Source organism: Haematobia irritans, chromosome 5, assembly GCF_050003625.1.
Source record: "Haematobia irritans isolate KBUSLIRL chromosome 5, ASM5000362v1, whole genome shotgun sequence".
In the NCBI taxonomy this organism is placed as follows: Eukaryota; Metazoa; Arthropoda; class Insecta; order Diptera; family Muscidae; genus Haematobia; species Haematobia irritans.
The window spans coordinates 80,187,822-80,206,382 of NC_134401.1; the positions used below are offsets into that span (position 1 = coordinate 80,187,822).

General features: G+C 32.7%; 1 protein-coding gene across 3 annotated transcripts in view; it reads right to left on the minus strand.

Moving 5' to 3' along the window:
• Positions 1-410: 410 nt before the first annotated feature.
• The window catches only part of nahoda (DOMON-like domain-containing protein nahoda), a 167,747-nt gene continuing 149,596 nt past the window's right edge, over positions 411-18,561 (minus strand). For 2 of the 3 annotated variants that reach the window (XM_075309393.1, XM_075309392.1), the window contains exons 7-14: positions 18,054-18,491; positions 17,487-17,864; positions 17,010-17,428; positions 14,015-14,162; positions 13,737-13,953; positions 13,465-13,679; positions 13,237-13,400; positions 411-3,591 (exon numbers count right to left, since the gene is read on the minus strand). In XM_075309393.1, coding sequence (XP_075165508.1) covers positions 2,887-3,591; positions 13,237-13,400; positions 13,465-13,679; positions 13,737-13,953; positions 14,015-14,162; positions 17,010-17,428; positions 17,487-17,864; positions 18,054-18,491 — 2,684 coding nt within the window. In that variant the 3' untranslated portion in view covers positions 411-2,886. Of the gene's footprint in view, positions 3,592-6,666; positions 6,998-13,236; positions 13,401-13,464; positions 13,680-13,736; positions 13,954-14,014; positions 14,163-17,009; positions 17,429-17,486; positions 17,865-18,053; positions 18,492-18,561 lie in introns of those variants that run through there. The other variant, XM_075309394.1, reaches the window with a different exon arrangement.

The window sequence follows — 18,561 nt, forward strand, 5'->3', positions numbered from 1 at the left end:
TACATATACTGTTGATATCTTCTCATATTATGATGGGTATTTATATCATTATTTTATTTATTAAACATTGCCCTAAATTTGAAATATAGAGTTCAATTGGCATCTAATGAGAAATTAAGACCTTTTTTTGCACACATAAATAAATACGATACTTTATATCGATCCACTTACGGTACCCCACAATAGAACTACAAATTAATGTTATTAAAATGAGATTTAGTTATATTACCCGGAGTCAACTCCGGAGTCGGAGTCGAGCTGATGAAAAATGCTGGACTCGGAGGCGGAGTCGAGCAAAATTGGCTCGACTCCACAGCCCTGATCATTACAATGATATATAGTGCCATACACATACATACATTTGTAGTCAGCTCTGATTTACGTTCGCTTGTTTTGAACTACGAGACAAATTTATTGGTTGTTGTTTAATGTATTTATTTAATAAACATAGTGATGTTACATTAGACTATTAATATTAATATTGTGTGTAAAACAAAATACATAGAACAAAACAATCGGAAGTTCAAAAAAACCCTATTAGTAATCATTTACAATAGAGGGATGTAATATTAGAAAGGTATTTTACAATTAAACACAAATTTTTTAAACCTATTTAAAAAATGTTTGAAATAAATGGGCTTTCAAGTTCTATGAATTGAAAGAGATTTTAATACAAGTACTTTTCAATCGTTTGTGTTTATTGGAATGTATTACACGCAGAGAAGGAATATGATCATCTAAAACATGTTTCATGAGCATAATGTAATTTTCGGTCGGGGACCATGGACAAATTTTGATTTTTCGTTAAACATAAACATAATTGCCGCAACCAGATGCATAATTTCCGATAATCATGTTATATGTTTCCCGTCCAAAACTTAACATTTTGCTTTTGAAACATGTTTTGGATCATCATATTCCTTCTCTGTGTGAATAGAGTTAATAAATCTAAATTTAAAATATTTATATAAATGTATATACTATATAACTATATTTCTATATGTATTGATCTTTGCTTATGCATACAATTAAGGATAAATATACAAACGTACATACATAGTTAAACTAACGAATAATGTGTAAACATTACGAAAACAAATAATAATAATAATAATTGAAAATACAATCAGTGACTATTGCATGGATTCATATCGGAATTATTGTCCACAAATATGTAAAGTTATTAACATTGATTTTTTTTCGAAATTGTATATAATTAATTATAATTAATGCTAAAAATTAAAAACAATTATTTACATGACAGTTGAAAATTTCTTTTATACAAATTGTATAAAATGTTAACTATATATTGTGTTTATATGATAACATATATATATTATTTGAAATCCTCACATACACATGTTCAACAATGACTAAATTTCATTTGAGGTGAAAAAGTTTTGTGAAAATATTAGCCAAGTTCTTTGATATATCGTAATTTAAAAAAAAATATATTATTAAATGACATATTCTTATATATTGCCAAATAATTCTTAAATATCGCCAAATTTGTAACAAATATGAAAAAATTAGTGCATATCTGCTACACACAATGTTGACCAGCATTTTTATTTAAGGTGTTTGAATATCACAGTGTCCATTGCTTAATAAGTTTTGGCCGGGCTTTGAAGTGAAAGTTCAGAATAAGAGGACACATATTTGTATTAAAACTTATCCATAAATGATAGGAAAGCATCTAATATATAACTTCGGTAAGTACCGTGCGACATTGAACATAGTTCCTTTCAGTTAGGTTATATTAAAGAAATTCGTATGTAGTTCCATTAGGTTTTATCTACCAGTTAAATGAAGTTAAATTGCAGATATCTTTTCTCCGGGAAACAGAAGGTGGTTAGCTAACTAACGGAGCTCCATGAAAATTGGGGTAAATGATTCCAGTCAAGGCATATTTACAGAGGTACATTCAAGGATTCAGCTGCTTTCAATATTTTTGGTGGCAGAATTTTGATATACACTTTTTGTTTATATTCAAATATATTTTATTGATGATATTGGCATATCTGGGGATATTGAGGTTTTCCATCTCTCCCTGCCAGACTATGATTATATATCCTTGTATTAGATTAATAAAGCGCGCACTTCGTATTTCTCATCCCTTAGGAAGGAGGTGCTAGCTACGCCAATGTTTAACTGACAATTGGGACAAAAAAAATATTTTATACAACCAATATAAAAATTTTGAATATTTTAACTTGCTCTAAAATGATGACAGAAAAGTGTCGAAAGAAATGGACTTCATAATTACAAAAAAGCAAATTTGACTTGACTGACAATTCGAAAACCGAATATAGTGCCGACCTTTAGCCCGTCAATAGTGGAGAGATATGTACTGATGATTTGGTTTTTTTTTCAGTATCAAAAGAAAATATGCCTATTATACATTGGAAACGTATCTGTATGGGTAAACTTTCAAACACCTTTTGTACTGCATTAAAAACAAAGTTTGAAGAAATTGGAATTTGTCTTGGAAGATATTTCATGAAGGGCAAAACAACCCGATTGGCAACGATTATGCGGAAGTTGCCATAAATTCGATTGTATTTTATGAGAAAAGGATATTTTGTTTGGGAAAAAGTTTATTTCGCAGAAAATTTATCGTTCGACTTATTTAAGTGAAACAAAATTGGCGATATTGAATTGTGACCCTTGTTTTCTCGTAGAGAAATGGTTTCGATTTAAAACCTAAACCCTTTGGCGCACCACATCATTTATTAGACTATGACCAATTATTTGAATTAACTTACAATGGAAATTTTGCAGTTTGAGGGAAATGAGTATTTATTTAAGATGACTGTTTGGTTGAAATTTCAAATTTCCCCCAGAAATAAAATTGAATTAAGTATTAACTAAAGGGCACCATTGTTTTTAATTTTTTGGATCCTTGTTATAGTCGACGTAGACACGCACCACTTCACCGGAATACTTACGTTGTGATGGCATAAAATAGAAATCGGGAGTATCTGCACCACCATTTGAGACCAAACGGGGATCTTCACGTGATCTGTCTCGTTGGTGACGATCGCCTCCACCATTACGTTGGGCACTGCGATCACGTCTGTCCTGTGTATAATAGCCTGATGGCTGCATGCTGGACTGCTGTTGTTGGTATAGGTGCTGTTGTCGGGGCAGGGAATAGGCACGTTCTCCATACGAACTACCTCGAGCATACGATGACGAAGGGGTCTGATGATCATTATTTCTCTCATAACGATCGTAGTGGCTGCTACTGTTGTTCATACTATTGGTATTATTTTGGGACGGAGCTTGACCATTGGCTTCACGGCCCGATTTATGGGAACGACCGTTGCTGCGATACTCTTGCGTATTTCCATTACCATGATTACTATTTCCATTGTTACGTGAATTAGTGCCATCGTAGTATGTTTGTGTTTTATTCGTCGGCGAGTGGGACATCTGTAACGTGGTTTGCTGTGATTGAGATGAACGATTGCGTGATGATTTTTCCTTGTTGCCAGGCATATTTTTCTCTTCAGTTTCACCATAGGGATCGAAAGCATAGTTTGTATTCGATGAATACTCCTTCCAAGGTGAGTTCTGTATAAGGGTTTCCTGCAAGAGCAAATCATTCACTAAGTTTCATAATGGAAATATTTGTGAAATTAATATACGAATATCCTCAACCAGTCAGCATTTTTCTTTTCATATTACAAGTAACACAAAATTTTAATTGATCTTTGCATTGCAGTGCTCGATTAGGGCAGATATATTTGTACATCGGATATCAACACTTTTTCTCCAAAAGAAATACAATTTACAATATCATCACTATACAGTCTTTTTTTTTGCTATTTTATGCTATTTTTTAGAAATCTTTAGTGATTTTGGGATTGGTAAGTAGTTGACGTGTTAGTAACTCCAGTAATAGATATTAGTGGAAATTGTTGATAAAAACCCATAAATGATTAGCGGGAAATGGTTAGAATAGGATAGTGTGCAATGATTTGTTGTTTCATAATTCTTCAGGCTATACAAAAATAATTTAGTGTTTCAATTGCCAAAATTTCAGCATTTTGTGAATTAATTCGTTTTTTTTTACAATTATTTTTTGCCGCTATATTTTATATAGTCCGCACACAAATGTATCCCATTTTTTAAGATGTTCGCCGTTCTATCCGAAAATTTGTACGCGATGTACTCAAAAATTTACAAAAAATGGACTAATGAAGATTTCTTTGCTTCCATAGAGCTCCATAAGAGCAAATGAAATTTAACGTATTTTGTTTGGCTTGAATGAAACAGCTTTAACAACAAAGGAAATTTTGGTTGTCTAAATTCCGAGAAAATGCATTAATCTTTAGCATGTACTACCCCAAAAAAAAATCGCTTCTGCACTCAAAAAAAAGTGAACTCTCTATTTCATTAAAGCCAATTTAACTGTCGCTTAGTTCATGGAATTATTATGTTTAGAGAAAGTTTTCTCTACTCTAATAATTTTTTGTGTACGTTAGTTAAATTAACTAAAACCGAGGAAAAAAATATACACAAATGAAGGATAAATATTAACTAAATTCGTGTCTTCCACAAAATAGTTCAATATTTCTTTAAATTTGTAAATTTTACTACAAATGCGTTAATCATGAACTTCGTATGTCACTAAAGACATTCTTGCAATTTTGAACTCCAATTTTTTCTTTCAAACTACAAAATTTTCTTTAACAAGTGAAAAAACTTAATTATGTCTAATAAATTTTCTTGAATTTGTCGAAAAATATTTACTTATTTTTATGACATCGGCGTGATGCCAGCGTTTTTTATACTTAGTTAAAATTTTCTAAAAATATTCAAAATTTTCTAAAATTAACCGAAATTTTTCTTCCTGGTGGGTTCACTGTTTTTTCAGTGTGTAACATATATTCCCAAACACATTCTGCTTGAAGCATATATATTTTCAGGATTGGTCCAAACAAAATATACATACACTGGTAGAAAATCTTTTAATGGAATTTGCTTTGTGTATATATTTTTAAGGCGCCAATTGGTTACTTCCATTTTTTTACTTGCAGCATACTCTCTTGGTCTCTCTTTCTAAACAATTTCTAAATTAATATATGTTTGCATCCGCACAAATTATATTTAAACAAATGTTATGTCCCAAAACATAATATGTTCTAAAATATTAATATATACGTCGCAAACATGTTCTGCTTGCACTTGCAATAATGTGCTAAAAATTTAATTTTTACACCGAAACATATGGAAAGCAGTATTTGAAATATCGGATAAAAGTCAATAAAATATTGATATATTTAATAGAATCAAACAATTATATGAAATTAGTTAAATAAAATTACATTAACATATATTCAATTAAACTGAGTTAAAATGAATTAAGTTAAATTATATTACGTTATTAAATAAAAATGGATTTAAATAAAAGATATTTAACTATCCTAAGATAAATTAAGTTCAATCAAAATATTCAGCTTGAGGTGAAGAATTGTACGAATGAGTATAAAGTAAAAATGTAGGTTATATTTGCTTCCAAACGTTGTTTTTGCAAAACGTGGTCTCAAAATTAGCAGTACGAAACAGTGCGAAAAAAATAATAATAATACACAAAAAAAATATCACTCAATTTTTTCCAATTAAATTTTTTTATTGAATTCTAAAAAAATCAATTAAAAATTTAATTGGATCAACAAATTTTTTAATTGAAATAAATATCAATCACAGAAATTAATAGTATCAATTAAATTTTTAATTGGATCAACTAATTGTTTAATTGACGTTGATGATTGATACTATCATTTCTGTTATTGAAGAAGTTTCAATTAAAAATTAATTGGATCAATTAATTTCGTGATTGAAGACAAAAAATATCTTTTTCTGTGTACATATTCGGTATTATATAACTAAAATAAATGTCGAATATCCTCAACACCAGAAGCGATATCGTAAACTCCAGACTAATTTTAAACGACGAATTCTCAGACCCTTATATCAATGAACTATTGTAAATAAGTCACTTGATAATTTGTTTTTTTTTTTTTTATTAAATTTGGAATTCATTGTCAATCGTATCAAATCAAATAAAGAAACCTAGGGCTAAGTAGACACAATAGTCTCTAGGGAAATACATAGACGTTAAGGTTTTAGTAAATAGAATTTTATATTAATAACCTAGAAAATAGCATAAAACAAATGCTGACTGTTTCGGAAAATATTGTAAATAAAAAGGTGGTCAGGAATCGGTTTTAAATGTAAAAGTGATAGTTAATAGTGATAAACGTTGAGAGCAAAAGAGGTTAAACCAATATTAACATTAATAGAACCCCAATTGAAATCTCGCATCTGGACAATTCAAGCAATGCTAAATACTATCCCTTATCCAGATGGGCGATTTAGATTGGGCGGGTTAGTAACAGTGGATGCGGATCTTTGACAGAAAAGAGAAATGGTGCAATAATGTGTGTTAGCTAAAGAGATGTCAAAGGCATACAATTTAAAACGAATACTAAATGGGTTGAGGGAGTTATATAGCGGGTGGAGTAGTCACAATTAGAAAGGGGAGTAATAAATTTTAACATTCAACTTAATTACCAATGAGAGGACAATTTTTGAACACACACACACACACCTACGTACACTGAGAGAGCGTATTGGAAGACACACAGTATTTTTGGGCATTCATGACTTTGGTAAGGATCATAGAAAAGGACTCTTTTGGGATGTAGCAACATTAGAATTGGATATGATTTAGTGCTATAGTCACGATTGCTATTGGCAGTGAAGATATTGTTGATTTTGTATTCTTATATTGGCATTTTTTGTTTTCGTAGTGATTGGAAGACGTAGCATTGGTGGTGATTGTGGTTGAAGTCATGTGATATCGCATTATAGATTTTTTTTTATTGAGGACATTTTTTGAAACTTATAAGTCGCTAGAAGGTTGGTAGTAGCGTTGATGTTGCCTCTGTTGATATATCCGCCATTCATCGGGTATTACATAGATCAGCTTTAAGAAAGCATTTGAATTTTTCTTATCATTATTAATCGAATACAATAGAAAATTTTATATACAGAAATAAATATGTCTATATGGTATAAATGGATCCATTAGTAATAAAATAGTATTGTATATATATGTACATAGTAATATAAGCAAATTGAGTTGGACACTTATGTTAGTAATGCACACAGAGAAGAGATTGGTTGGAAATCGGTTGAAGTAAAGAAAATTCTACATTTATAATTAAATATCAGTTGCCCCAATCTATGTACCATATTTGCAATCATACGTGGGTCTCTACTACGATGTTTCGATTATTTCAATGGATTTACGTTTGTGATAGAAGACAGACAGTCGTAGGAGCTAAATGTACCTACTTCAAAAAATTTTGCCCGAATTCGGATGACACAACCTGCCGTAATTAATTGTCGTAACTGTCACTTTGTTATCACAACTTACGGATGGCTTTCACAACCGAATGCTATTTGAATTATTTTACAAATGTCATTTCTATTAAAATATTAATTTCATGTTTAAAGAAGACGTATTTTTATTGATTTAATTTTAAATCTTCTAAGCATAATTTGTTACCTGGAGAACTCGGAATTTAATAGATCGGATGACGAATGCACTTCCTCAATGGTCAAGGAGTCAAAGATTGGTCACATTTTTAAATGCTTTAGCATGGGAAATTTCCTGCGTTGATCCATTTTTATACCATACAATCGTTGTGCTCGGAGACACCACTTTAATGTACCAATTAATCAAAACTTGTGTCTTTTAGTTTAGTAAAATAACTTTGTCATTCTTTTGTAATACATCGAAAAATTGCTCTGAGACCCCATAAAGTATATATATTCTGGGTCGTGGTGAAATTCTGAGTCGATCTAACCATGTCCGTCCGTCTGTTGAAATCACGCTAACTTCAAAACGAACAAGCTCTCGACTTCAAACTTGGCACAAGTAGTTGTTATTGATGTAGGTCGGATGGTATTGCAAATGCGTATTGCCCCCATATAAACCGACCCCCAGAATTTGGCTTGCTGATCCTCTTAGAGAAGCAAATTACATCCGATCCGGTTGAATTTTGGTACGTGGTGATAGCTTACGGTCTCTCATAACCATGCAAAAATTGGTCCATATCGGTCCATAACTATATTTAGCCACCATATAAACCGTTCCCCAGATTTTAGTTCGGGAGCCTTTTGGCTCCGGTTGAACTTGGTACGTGGTGTTAGTATATGGTCTTTAACAACCATGCAAAAATTGGTCCATAGCGGTCTATAATTATATATAGCCCCCATATAAACCGATCCAACAAAAATTGGTCCATATCGGTTCGTATATAGCCCCCATATAAAGCCCCCATATTTCAATTCTAGCTCTCCAATTACCGCGCAAAAGTTCATATCGGTTCGATCTTTCTGCGTATTTAGTTGTTTTAGATACGAACATATATGAATTATTTTATTAATCAATTTTCATTTTGTTTGTAGTAAAGATTTTTTGTCACATACGATGATGCACAAATTCAAGGCGAAGGATATACGAGCTGATTTACAACCAACTTAATCGCTAAAAATTATAAAGTGTAATTTTCATAATTTAATATGAAATACATTGAATTAAGTTTTATTTTCATTTCATATTTTTAAAGGAGTATTATTAAGGTTAGGCAACACAACCGAATGATGAAGGTAGCTACAACCGATGTCGTCGGCAGACCCAACCAATACCACATTAGCCATTAGTTGTGTCGACCGAATCAGTCGGGTGACACAACTGCCAACTTATAGTTGCTACAACTGCCAATTGATTCAATCTCGAAAATGATAGAATCAATCAAATATTTCTCACGAACCCAAGTCTAAAGGTTGAGTTACATATCATGCGTTAATCCGTGCGTTGATTGAGGAGTTGAATTTTCTCTTTGAAAGCAACAGTTTTGTTCGAGTGCTTCATACTGAAAAAAATTCCACCGACGCACGGATTAACGTATGATATGTAACTCAACCTTAAAGAAGTTATTGACTTCAATAAGCTTCCTAAGTTTTTGAAGTTTTATTATAAAAGATTTGGAAAAAATTAAATAAAGAGATATGGATATTTTTGTTCGTTCATAAAAACATCCGATAGTGTCTTCGACGAATTACAAAAGCCTGGGAATTGAAGTCAACTAATTGACACTGAAAAAAAAACGCATATCCTTTTTCAAAGATTTTGTCTTTACACTAATGATTTTGGCATAGATTCCGAGCTAAAGAAGCGGAGAATTGAAGTAATAACATATGTAAGACACAATTCTCTTTTAAATTTGAGTTTTGCGTATACCCTCAGAAAAAATCGCTTCTCTAACATATGTTCCAAACATATTTTGCAGGAAGCACATATATTAGTGGATACTGCCGAAACATTAATATGTCTGTTTTATGTGAACATATATGTTGTGAAGCATTTTGAGCCCAAATATATTATATGCTTGGAAGAATTTTCCCCAAAGAAGATTGTGCTCATTCCCTCACTTAATTTTTACTTCCACGAATTTTTTTAGTTCTTGGCACCTTTTTCTGTAATACAAATAATGTTGAAGAAATTATTCAATTTTATAATTTTACCTTTCGCCTGGACTGAGAATCGAACCGGGAACCATGCAATTTGTAAGCCAACACACTACCACTGGGCTACGTAGCTGTTATAGTTACCAATAGACAATTATCGTTATAAGTTACATTTATATAGCATAGTTTGCAGCGCCCACGAGCCGATGCAAACAAAACATTATTCAACAGAAACATATATTTGTTGGCCACGTGGAGCAGTGGTTAGCATGTCCGCCTTGCATGCAAAAGGTCCTGGGTTCAATCCCTACTCCGGCCGAACATCAATTCTTTTTTTTAATTTTTGTATTTATATTTTTATATTATTAAATGAAATTTTTACAATGAAACTTCGAAATGTGTGTTATTAAAGATTTACAGTCAGAAAAGAACAGTGCTTGATATAAACGAAATGGACTGAGCTTTTGGATAATTTTTTTTTATTGCAAAAATAACAATTTTGTAGCAAAAAACTGTTTTTGGTATAAAAGCTGGAAATGTTGGAAGGAATTCAAAAACTCCAACAAAAGAAGAACGTGGAGTCGAGTATAAACATACATAAATAATTTTATAATATACACATAAATTTAGTTAGCCGTGAACAGTTTTTTACTAGCATTTAACACCATTTTAAATGCATTTAAAACTTATCGTGTTTTGTACTTAATTTCATTTTTACCCTTAAGGCCGGTATTAAGTTGGCAAATGAAACTGTTTTGCCTTTTACTTTTCTTTAATAATTCATTTTAAAGAAAATAACCTTTTTCATTTTTTTAGCAAAACTCGAACTTAATGCCCGCTTCCGAATGTCTATTCTCTTTACACGAGTATTCAAATTAAATAATATTTAGACTTTCCGAAACAACATACAAGCAGTTTCACAGAAATTGCTCTCTTTTGATTCTCTCGCTGTGTTATATTGATATCTTTCGTCAACCCTCCCGGTTTCCATCTCTATTTCTTTCTCTATACTCTGTCGCTCTCTGAATAAAATATCACAACATATATATGTTTACTCGAAATTTGTAAATTTATATATGTTTACATTCACACATATTATTTTTATGAAACATTCATGCCCCAAACATAATATATAACATATTAACATATGTGTCCTAAACATTTAGTGTTTGTTTAGGAACATTACATGTTTGCACTTAAATATATTGTGTTTAAAAATTGTGCCCGAAACACATTTTGTTTATATCGGAACATATGAAAAACATATTTTTCTAACAGTGTATGTGATTCTAGGAAACAAAATTTAATTTATTCGTTTTTTTCAGCTTTTTTCTTCATGTACTATTAAAGTTCACTAAAAACGTGTTAAAGAAAATTTAGACTAGACTACAAATAGAAATTATGCTATGTTTCAAATAAAGTGATGAAAAACATCTCCTAATTTTAATCGCTTTTTTGCTTTGAAGTCAATATAAAAAAGTCAACAAGAAGATTTTTTCACAATTGTTAAAACCAATTTGAGCTTAGTCAAACAAAATTTTCTTTCATCTTAACATACTCAATTTTATGTTGAATCACTTAACTACAAAGACAAAACGACTTCAAGGAAACATGTATCGACATTTGGACAAGGAAAAAAACTTTATTTCAGAGAAATGCGTTTTCTATGCTAAGCAAAATTCGCATTCGTATCTTAAGGACATTAAATCTTTGGCCTCACGACAACGGGTTTTTGTGATTTCGGCAGCAATGTTCGTCAAAAATTTTAAGCAAACAGTTTTGCTAATTCAGCAATATTTGCTGCTTGAATAATAAAAATTTTCGTGTGATGTCTATACAACTTCTAATTTGGATATTATGAATAAAAATGACAAACAAAACTGAAAATTATTCAAAAACTATAGTTTTTTCCAATGTCGTTACTATAACAAATTGCATTTTGGCCACTAAAATTAAAAAGTGGAAACATTTCTCATTTCTAATAAAAAGTACGAATAGCTTTCATAAAAAACGAAACTTTTTCGTAAAAAGCATAGCATAGTAGAAAGTACACAAACTCTTCGAAAGTTGTTCACAAAAATACGAAAATTAAAATTCGTTAAAGAACCTAAGATTTCGTTATTTGATTGTTACAATGACATTTTTCGTTCTTTATAAAAAGATAATTCTTTGGGTGTTCGACAAATATATAGGATTTGCTACTGTGGCCAAAATGAGTATCAAATATTTTTCCAGGATCATTTTTGAAATAAATGGATCTGGTTTTCGGTAAATACTCGTTCTATGATCATATATATCCTAAATGAGCTTGAAATATTTATTGGTTTTACTGTGGCATCCAATTCTTTTTTGATTTGTTTCAAATATTCGCCTACCGTAAGAAATCTATTTCGTCGCTATAGTTTTTTTTTTCAATACACGTAACAGTTGTTGAAGTAAATTTCCTAATTAGCCTTCAATGCTGGTAGCGATTCACGATTAATAGACTCAAAACAATTTCGAAAACCACTCAATAAAGTTGAGTCAATTCACAATGATTTTGGTTGTATGTGGTCCAAACACATAACACGCAATGGGGGATACGATTCCCTCAATTTGTTTTTGCCGTACAAAACAGTCAATAGGTCTGTATCTGCAAAATTTCATATCAAAAAGACAGAAAATAATTTAAATGTTTTTATTCTTCGGAAGAGAAAGGTGTCATCTACAGTGAAAAGGAAAACAATAGGGGGTATGAATTGAGTTGAGACATATATACCTACAGTGGTATATGCTAGTAGTGATTTCAGTTTTCACAGACCCAAATAATCTTTTAAAATTAACGATATCAATAACGCTCTGGCATGTTGATCATGATGAATCTTTAATAAAAATTCTTACTATTTTTGCCCTCACTAGTATATCATTGTGATAGTCTCTCCTTTCTTGGAAATGCTTTCGTTTGTTACAATGATGGATCCTCTATTCCCCAAACGAATTAAGGATACAAAAGTCGAAAATCGACTTTTTGTCAAATTCGAAGACATCTTTAGAGTTATTGCGTAAAATAAACTTTGGGATGGTGTGGAGGAATTCTCGCCATAATATAAACAAAAAAGATTTTTAATCTTCCCATGTTTCGTAAATATTCGGCAAGTTGATACAAAAAAAAAATGACTGTTATATCCATCATTAATTGCTCGTATTTCCACAGCAGTGTATTTTTTAGTTGATTCCTACATCTATCGTTGCAGTTTGACTAGCATTGGATATATTACGCCGCTATGGAGAACTATAACGCTAATAGATTTCCATAAAGTTTAAAAAACATTAAAATGGGAGACGTCTTTCAAGGCTTTATATTAAAAAAGCTTTGTATTAGAGTTTGAAACTCTAAGTTGCGATTAACGTGTTTAGGAAGGAAGTTGATAAGTTCGAAGAACCGAATCCATTTGCTTCCTATTATTAAGTACGTTAAACAAGATTCTGTTCCCGAGCGGGAGCCTCAACTGTTTCACTGTATTTCAACGATTTACAATGGTGAGCAAGATTTTTCCATTGATCGCCTATCTAATTGCATTTTGCTAAAGCCCTTCTTATAACCATAATCTCTTTAAGCAATTATAACTAAGTGTCCAACATATATCCATAATTTGCGTATAAAATATCTTATAGTGAAAAATTCCTCTGGACCACCATTATTCCTACCTTATTCGATTTATTCTTCTTCGATGTCTTGTATATGGTACATGATGCTTGGATCAAAGCAATAAAAACTAAAGCCGCTATCAGACCCAAGACAATATACAGACGAACTTCGGATAATTCAAAGAATGATAATTTTGTGTCATCGGAATTGGACACCGATTTATCTGAAAATTATAAAAAAAACAAATCTCAATAAAAATTCAAAAATTTTATAAATATCGAACTTACATTCCAAAGCTTGGAAATCCAAAAATTGTGGATCGACTGTTAGTGATCCAACTTTGCCGGAAGCAATTGTATCCATTATGGCCATTTTTATAAGTTCTCCATTTTTCATGTCATCTTCCGTCTGGACATTGTTGGTTGCAATAGCATAGCCCTTTTCATAGTCATCCTTATCGAACATGGCCTGCAATTTGGCTATCATTGATGTGGCTCCATCCCTGCAAAATATTGAGAGTTATAATCTAAATTCATCCCAACTTTCATTTTGCACTCACTTTTCAAAACCTAAAATGTCCGTTTTATAATAGCCAGGAATATTATTGAGTACTCCATTGAACGAATCTGATATCGTGGCTGCCAGATTGTTGAATTCTACGGAGCCCGGTGCGGGAGCTTCAAACGATTCGGCCAAATTCATGAGTTTAACACCAACCGCATAAACCAAACGATTGGGTTCAGGTGTTGTGGGAGCATTGTTTGTGGCCAATAGTTCTGTAAGGGGCAAAAAGAAAAGATCAATAACCCTTCTTAAACGATCGAGGTGGTCACTTACCTCTTCCGCATGATTTGATGCAAACTCGTGTTGGTGAAACTGGTGGAATACTTTCATGTTTGCGTATTTTCTTATTGACTGCATTGAAAGCACCACCCAAGACCGGGAAAAACAGGTACAAACAGTGATCATCGCTGAAAGAAAGATCCTGGAAGACAACAAGGATATAACGTTAGTTAAAGCTAGGGATTCTAATGACAAGCAAAATTTAATTTTTTAAATATTCTCTAAAGTCGACTTTTTGATTTTTAAAAATTTAAAAAGTTGACTTTTCCTATTTTGCAAAAGTCAACTTTTTGTAAAAGTTCTAGTTTTCGCTTTGGTTTAGTCGAAATCGATTGTTTCGACTTTTTTGTAATAAAAAGTCGATTAGTCGAAAGAACAATTTACGACTCCATTATCGATAACAACAAAACATTTATCCGATGAGAGGAGAAAAGTAATTTCTGCACAGATAAAAATAAGATTGAGAACCAATAACTTTTGTTGGAAAACCAATAACAGAATTTGTTAATTTTCCTGCAACAAACTAATTTGTACTTTTAATAACAATTATTACAAAAAAGTTGTTAGTAATCGTTACCATCAGAAGGCAACAAATAATTTGTGTTCGCAATAACATAATTTGTAAGTAATTTGTTGAGCTTCCAACAGTACAAAATATTTGTTGTTGAACGTTACGTTTAATCCTCAACAAATATTTTTGAGTTTGAACGAAAAAATCTGTATGTGGTTTGTTGGAGTCTATCAATGACAAATCTATTGGTGTATTGACAAAAAATTAAATTGAAATTGACAGAATTATTGCACCAAAATTGCAAAATTGCCGGAACAATTTTGGAGATATTTTGTTAAGTACACACAGACCAAAATGGTATTTTTGGACGGGGAACATGTAACATTTTTGTGTCGAAAATCCTATACTCAGTTTTGTAAATGTATGACGATTTTAAATTTGAGTAGTCCAGGGTCTAGCAAGCATTTTGATATATATTCTAGTTAATTAGAATTGTAATAACTCTAATCCCGATATTAATATGGTTTTATTAATTATCTCATATGTCACAACAAACACATTTAAGAAACTACCAAATTGAAAAATATAAATTTTTCACAGACATTTATAAATGCTTTTCTGTATTCTCTGATGAATGAGCTCTTTGCTTGCTATCATACACGTGCATGTGCTCATACTCATTTTGTTCTAACGGTATTCTTCGCATACTTCTTTTACAGTGCTGCCGCTACTACTTCAATCGAAGTATTTTGCTTCATTTTCACAAAATTTACTTCGTCACTCCTTCTTCCAAAAATCTGCTTCACTTTTTGTTCTGCTTCAAATTTTAAAATGTTTCCCCATATTACCTAATTGTTTTTCCTATTCCTTTAATTACGATGAACATAGCGGTTTTAATCATTGAATTATTAACCGATGTGGACCAATTTTTGCATAGTTTTTAGAGACCATATACTTACACCATGTACCAAATTTCAGCCGGATCGGATGAAATTTGGTTCTCTTAGAGGCTCCGCAAGCCAAATTTGTTCCGTTTATATGGGGGCTATCCGACCTACATCAATAACAAATACTTGTGCCAAGTTTCAAGTCGATAGCTTCTTTCGTTCGGAAGTTAGCGTGATTTCAACAGACGGACGGACGGACATGCTCAGATCGACTCAGAATTTCACCACGACCCAGAATATACTTTATGGGGTCTTACAGCAATATTTCGACAAAGTTAATATACCCCCATCCTATGGTGGAGGGTATAATAAAATGAATTCTATTGTTTTGTTTTCAAAAATGTATGCTACTTCAATTTTATTCAATCTACTCCACTTTTTTCCAAAATCTACTTCACTCAATTTTTCACTAGCGGCAGCACTGTTCTTTTAGCTTTCGTACATGCTCTCAGCGATGTGCGCGTAACCAGTCTTGTATTTTTGTTTTTGTTTTCATATCGATAGCAATCAACTATTTTCGCAATAAAAGAATTTGTTGAAAATTCAGAATATTTCTATTATTTCCTCTGTCAAGCATCTACAAACACATTTCAACAACAAATGCCTCATATTCAATAGACAAATTTGTTGAGCATCAGCAGATTTTACATACAAATAAAGTTGTTAATATTTATTTGCAGTTATTTTTTTGTGTGTGGATTTTGCTAGATTGGTAGCCGTTCGTTTTTTGTGAGCCTCTATAGTTTTGTCGCCAAAGATCAGTTTGATTTTTGCAACTCTTTATTTGTGCCAGTTGAAAAAAATCACATTTACCTGTGCTCGAATGGTTTTTTGGGTGGTTCTTAATCTTTTCGTTGTGGTGAAGGTATATTTTCAATTTATTAACACATTTTATGAATTCGTGCTTAATGAGTTTTTTTTTTAATAAATTCGCAAATATATCTGAAATTATGGGTTTCTTATTTTTCGCTCATACTTGCGTAAATGAATGTGGTAAAATCTTAGCCTCGTCGGACAAAAACAAAAAATTGGCTATCGAAAAACAAATGGGTATACCACATTTGCTGCACATTTGGAAAATTTTCATCTTCATGCTCAAAAGACCAATAATATCGAAAAAATTACCACTTTTTCACCGATTTTTTTCGTTTTTGACTACAGCTATTGAACTATTATCCCCGATTTGTTTGGTAAAATGTTCAATAGTTCAAGAGCTATAATCGAAAATAATCGGTGGAAAAAGTAGTATTTTGAAATTTTTCCGACTTAATATATTCAGCATTTTTGTTGGCCGAGTAGAGAGCTATAATTTTGCTGTAGACTGCAAATAAAAGCATTTGGCGAGCTATGACAATGCGAAAATTGCAAACAAGTGCTCAAAATCGAATTTGACGACAAAACTAAGAAATTAACGGCAAACAATCTTGCAAAATCCAGAAATTACTCTTCTCCTTTCATCGAGTACCTTAGGTTGGGATAAATGATTTATTGTTTGGAATTTTTGTGTTGCAATGTGTAACTTTTGACTTGCCTGTGGATCATTGCTGACACGTTTCCGAGTAAATTCCAAAATAGTAACACCCTTCTCAATGCGACCTTCAGCACTGTAGAGGTCTTGACGATCATCTAACTTTGGCGATGAGTAACCATTAATCCACGTGTCCATTAAGAAGGGGCGACCATTGCGGTCCACCCAACCAATAATAGCATCTGTCTGAGACATTTTCTCATCATTGCTGAATCCAATACCAGTCCAAGTCTCTGTGTTAGAAGTCTCAATGTGCCAGCGCATTTCATCCCCACGTCCAATAGTTTCCCAAGAGGCGTAGTATTCACAGGTATGATTTTGTGGTGAACAATTTGATGGATACTTCCAGTGGCCCATGCAGTCGTTATCCAATACATTTGTCGAAGCATCGCCTCCTTTGCCAGCTTTGGACTTTTCTTTTTCTGAAATAAAAATCAAACGTTTTAACATTACGCAGTTGCCATGAGGAAACCTTCTTACCATAGAAATTGATTTGAGCAACTCCACGTTGCATTTGATAACCATGGTATTTAAGTTCATCCGGACGATAGAAATCTGTTATTTGACCCTTGGCCCAAATGACTTCGGTGAGATCATCGGTTAGAGAGTGATCGGTGGGCTCAGTGGCCGTAAGTTTCTTGCGGAAAATGATGGTAGTGACTCCATCCTTTTCGTAACCTGTACCAAGAGTTAAATCTTGTTTTCCTCCGAAGATTTCGTCCAGCCGTGGGGTAGATCTATCTCTGCTATAATAGTCACCCACACGACTAGCCATGCCGCGTGCTGAACCTACCACAATATCTGTGCAATCCATGGGATTGAAATCGTGGCGTGGTGTATAAGGATTCAGTTTCGCATCTGTGGAAGGTATTAAAGGAAATTGCTTAGAATTAAAAAGCGCTATAAACTTGCGAAATATGAAGATTATGAAAAGATACGTTGCTGAGTGATTTTATATGGGTGTAATGAGATAATGTTAGTGGAAATCTTTTCGTGGGTCAAGATACTTGTAATGTCTTCTGTTAGTGGTGTGGGTGTTAAGAATACCTGGATTTTTAGCTTTTGGTGCAACAACTTTTTTAGTGGGTGTAGGCTCTGGTTCAGATTTGGGTTCGGGTTCAGATTTGGGCTCAGGCTCAGATTTTGGTTCAGGCTCAGATGTAGGCTCCGGTTCCGCAGAGGGTTCTGGTTCGGGCTTAGAAAATGGCTTGGGTTTTGGTCTATTTTCCGATGTAAATTCAGTGTTTGCTTTGGGCTCGGGTTCAGACGAAGGCTCCGGTTCAGATTTTGGCTCGGGCTCTGAGGTGGGTTCAGGTTCTGATTTTGGCTCAGGTTCTGATGTGGGCTCGGGCTCAGATTTTGGCTCAGGTTCAGATGTTGGTTCGGGCTCTGATTTGGGTTCGGGTTCAGAACTGGGTTCCGGTTCTGATTTAGGTTCAGGTTCAGATGTGGGTTCGGGTTGTGACTGTGGCTCTTGTTGTGTATCTGTTTAATATTTGTTTAGAATTATTGAAAGCATTTGCCTATGTGAGTTCAGTGCAGTTTGAAGAATACA